At 29.8% G+C, this 4,991-nt stretch overlaps 1 protein-coding gene across 1 annotated transcript; it reads right to left on the bottom strand.

Annotated features, from left to right (window-relative positions):
* Positions 1-1,887: 1,887 nt before the first annotated feature.
* Positions 1,888-4,404, bottom strand: LOC113856543. Its single transcript, XM_027488398.1, has 6 exons — positions 4,251-4,404; positions 4,072-4,127; positions 3,748-3,802; positions 3,142-3,655; positions 2,567-2,741; positions 1,888-2,040 (listed from the first exon to the last, which is right to left on the bottom strand). The coding sequence occupies exons 1-6, from the start codon at positions 4,402-4,404 to the stop codon at positions 1,888-1,890; spliced, it is 1,107 nt and encodes a 368-aa protein (XP_027344199.1).
* Positions 4,405-4,991: the final 587 nt, after the last annotated feature.

Here is a 4,991-nt window from a genome sequence, read left to right as displayed (position 1 = left end):
GTTGAGTAATTATTTATATTAATGAGTTTGGATCAAAGTATGGATAAATACCTACAGAATTTTATGGGAATAAATAATATAGAATCCATTTATCTACAGTAATATATAAAAAAAGAATATATATAAATACACATATATATAAAATTAAAACAATAAATTTAAATAAGATTTGTTATAATTTTATGCATATATTATATTGTAATTTGATAATTTATTGATTTTATTTACTATAGATTAATATGAGTTATTTATAATTTTATATTTTATTTAGTGTATTTTTTAAAATATATATTTTATTAGTACCAAAAAATTATGCTAAGAAAAAATATATTTTATTTAGTAATGGTTTGATAAGGATTTTGTTTTAAACGTAACATGCAATATTGACTATTGTTTTAAAAATGCTTAAAAATAAAGTTTTTGCAAATAATTGTTTTAACTATTTCATGCAATGTTCTATTTTTTTTTTCTGTTTCATAACTCTATTTTGTTAAAGAGTTCTCAGAGAATAAAAATCATGAGATATACTATTTTTTTACAAAATATGTCAATTTTTTTATTTTAAAATTCTCTTTCATAACTACTTCATAAAGTAGTTATACAAATATCATTTTTATTTTGGACTCTTTTACAAAATATCTTGAAAACATAAAAAAGACATATCCTTATATCTCAATTATAACTAATCTATATTTTTCTGTAACTTATACTTTGAGTCTTAGTAGGGTTAAATAAATCCATACAAAGAAGCTTAAGTGATTGATTTAGTTGTAGAGATGATGTTTTACTTTTAAAAGAGTTTTCGTCTATTTGCTCTATGGTTAGGCTTTACATAGTCTGTTACTTTTAAATAATATTTCAGAAAGTATGTGTCGTACACTTACGCGAACAAATTTTTTTGGGTACTAAATCCACTTTTAATCATTAAAAAAATATCAATTTTATTTATTTAGCCCTTCTATGTCTATTTTGTATAAGTTGTAGTTAATAGACAATGATCCAGTCAATCTTTGTTTCTTTTTTTGTGATAACATTGGTGTGTATTATGTCCAAACTTTTCATGGAACAAATAAGATGAAAATTTACTTTATCAAATAAACTTTAAGTGTGATGTTTTTCGTCGTATGAGTAGAATCCAACACCTAACTTATCTAAGAGAAAACAACTTTTTTCGATGTTTCGATTTTATAGTTTTTAAAACAGTTTTAAAGACCAGTACAAAAATAATAGTCAGGTAACTCAAATTATGCAGCAACTAAGAATTTTAAAAAGGGAATCAATAATGTAATAACTAAAGGCTTTTTTTTTGTTTTTGTTTTTAATTTTTAAATTTTGTAAAAAATTATTTTTAAAATAAAATAAAAATAAATTTTATATTAACAAATAAATTTTATTTTATTTTGTACTTTTAAAAAGAAAAAAAATGGTTTTTAAAATTTTAAAACTAGAAAGTACAACTATATTAAGTCAAATAAAAGCTCTTAAAACATCACCCTTAGTAACAAATATGTTAAGCTAGAAGGTAACTCGTAATTTATTTTATTTTATTTTTTGTTGGTCTCAAGTAACTCGTAATTCTTAACCAAGGCTCGCGACTACATTGGTGAATACATCTTTATTAAATAATTTACAGAAAAAGATGAAAATTCCTCATGTAAGTCATATAAAAGAAAAAAAATAAAAGTTTATTAAATAATTTTTGTTTCAGTACAGGTGTGTTGAATCGTCCGCTTCAGAATCCTATATCAATGATACAAAACAAGAATATGGGAGAACGTATGACAAATCAATAAATAAAGAATGACCATTTAGATCTAAATAAAACGTTGTTGGTTTTATGACTAATATTGAGAACAAATGAAAGAATCTCTCCCCAGGTTCAATAAATCAACCTGACAGAGTACAAGGTTTCAGGAACCAAAGCATGTCCAAGGCTTTTGTTTCTCTTCCATCAACTATTGTAATGCTTCTGCTTTTCTCTGCAGGAGACTCCTTCACAATTTCCTTGTTTGGTTCAATTTCTTCAAGTATTCCTCTCTCCTGCACAAATTAAAAAGAAAGGCGAAGCACTTCAGTGAAATCAAGTTATATCAGATTCCGGTAACATTCAAAATTTTACTTTTCTCAAAAGCCTGAAAATGTAGTCCTGTGTCACTTAACTGAACAGAATGTAATGATTTGTAGGGAAATAAAGAAATCATCAATGTCATTTAAACATGGAAAACACTGTGCCTGAATTGGTACATTTTCATGACCTTTTCATGTATCATTTACATGCTAGATCTTGCTCTCTTCATTTGGAGCTATCTATTTATATTAAGATATAGGTGTGACAATAAGTATGAACTACAATCTATTTATATTTATGTATGCATCTTGAACATTTATGATAACCTTGATCAAATCTTAGTTAAATAACAACTATAAAAAAAGTGTCTTAAAATTAAGGAAATATTAAAAAAAATTTATAAAATATAAAAATTATCACTAGTAATTAAATAGCAGCAGATACACCTAGAATACCGATGCAAGCATATTTATATTTAAGTATGCATATTGAACATACCATTAGCCGGGATTTGGAAGGCTTTGAAGGGGTAGTTTTATTGAGTCCACGTGTAGCAGAAAAGCACTGGGGAGAGGGAGGATTCGTTCGAATTTGTTGTAAGCTCTCCTCCCTTCTGTGTTTAACATTCTCCATGTCAAGAGTTATAGGCATGTTCTCTGCCTCTTCAGGTCTTCTGCAGAATATAGTAATACACAATTGAGCAACTCAGGAAATGATAGAATGAGGTGGTAAATTGCAGTTTTTGTTATTCATATTAGAAAACATTACATGTAACTGAACAGCAAATAATGTAAGATTGTTCAATAATTCCAATTTCTTATACGAATGATACAACTACCCATAATAATTATGCTACTAATGAACCATATGTCCAGTCTATGTCGTGGCTCTTAATCATTACACTTCTTGGCAATGTAGATTAAGCATTACTAGGTATAACGCTGCGATATCAATTGGCATTGTTTATCACAGTTCTAAAGTATGCTAATCATTTTAGAAGGAAAGAATATGCTTGTTATTAGAAAGAACTTGGATTGTTAAGTGACATAGTTTCCAAGGGAGAATATGCTTACATTTTTCTCTGTTGCTTCCCTTTAACACATGAACCCTCCTCCAATCTTTCTGCCTTACTCACCTCAAGCAAAGGCTTCCTTTCTTTCTCTTTTATCTCTGACTCTGCCGAGGCTTGAACAGAACATGGGGTCCTCTCAACAACCTCTTCACTCACTGCAGGACTCAAATTTTCAGAATTTTCTCTCTCCCTGGCTCTTATTGCCAATTTCTTCAACTCATTGCAGAATTCCGTGATTTGATTCAGAATAGGCCTCCCCGCAAACAGATTCTTCGCGGAGAGAGTTGATCTCAATGAAGGAACCACTTTGTGGTCCTGGAATGTGTCATCAGCAAGCTTCTTCTTTTCCTCACTTGACTTAATTGTTGCCTTCATGGGCTTCAAGGGGTTAATTGTAGGAGTAAAGAGATTCGGGTTTTGGTTTTCACTGTCTTGGTTGAATCTGAATTTATCACCTTGGGGTGAAGCTGATGATAGGGCGGGCACCCTTCTCTTGATTCTCACATCTCTGTACCAATATTCAATCAACGTGTATACAAATTGGTCAATTTCAACCCTTTAGCAGAATCCCAAATTGCATGGTAAAAGAAATGGTGCTATAATTACCTTCTATTTTGGTCACCAACTGGAAGATTTTCTGAAACGTAAGCTGGGCTTTTAGTCTTCTACAAAAGATTAAAGAACCTCAGCACAAGATCTTTTATAAGAAAGAGATAACAATATATTATTAATAAAGACAATAATTAGATCGATTAAAAAGAACAAAGGAGTTAACGAGACCATAATTAGAACTACAGATTAAGAAAAACATAAATCTAACAAGAAAACCAGCTCAAGTTGAGTTTTTATCTAATTGGGAGACACCCAAGATCGAGAATCTCATGATTCTCACCCTTACAAAAATGGGCAGAAGAGGAGAAAGGAAAAAAACCTTAGAAGGAGTTATTGATCTGAGAAAATCCTCTGCTGTTTTGGGATGTTTGCAATCTACAACAACAACAAACATCAAAATTAGCAATGACCCATTGAGAAAAAGAAGCCAATTTTGCAAGCCAAGTTGAGAATTATCGTGAAACAAAGAAAGAAAGTAACAAGAAGGTTGCCACTTACCTTGTTTGCAGAACCAAGCTTCATCATCATGATCATGGAGGGAGTGATCAAGGGAGGAAAAGTCAACCCACTTGGGTGCGTTGATGTGCTCGTAGAGTTCGTCTTCCACAAAGTTCCATTCTAGTCTCTTCCAATCGATTTTCGCGGGTTCCATTGATCACACACTCACTCACACGAGAGAGAGAGGAATGAGTTCAAAGCCAGAAAAGAAAGAGAAAAAGAAAGCGTGGAGTTAGAGTGGGTGAGCGTGATAGTGAAAGGTGCAAAAGTGACCGTTATGGGTCAGAGGGAATAGAGGAGTGAACGTTAGGAACTGACGTTGGATTGCTCTTCGCTTGTTCTTTTGACCGTTGGAGATCTTATTCATTAATTCATCTTCAGTGGTCTCTGTTTTCTTTATAAGTGGTCATAATTAATTAATGATGTTAATGATTTGACGATGAAGATATAATGATATAATTGATTATATCTTTGGTTTATCTAATTTAGATAGCATGCAATTTTAGTTTTTTAGAGAAAACTTAGTAAATTAATTTTTTTAATTTTTAATTTTTTTTTTGGTTTGGTCTTTTAATTTTTTAAATAGTTATTTTTTATTTTGTTAAAATTATTGTTAATTTTTTTCTCTTTATAAACTTTGCTGAGCATATGGGATAAAATAATTTAAATATAAAAAATGAAAATTATAAAAATATTTTTTTCTTTTGTAAAATTACTTGAATATAAAGTAAAAAAAATGTC

The sequence above is a fragment of the Abrus precatorius genome, unplaced genomic scaffold, assembly GCF_003935025.1.
Source record: "Abrus precatorius isolate BTA unplaced genomic scaffold, Abrus_2018 Scaffold11, whole genome shotgun sequence".
Classification (NCBI taxonomy): Eukaryota; Viridiplantae; Streptophyta; class Magnoliopsida; order Fabales; family Fabaceae; genus Abrus; species Abrus precatorius.
Note: the sequence above shows the minus strand (reverse complement) of the source record. Positions and strands in the feature narration are given on the sequence as shown.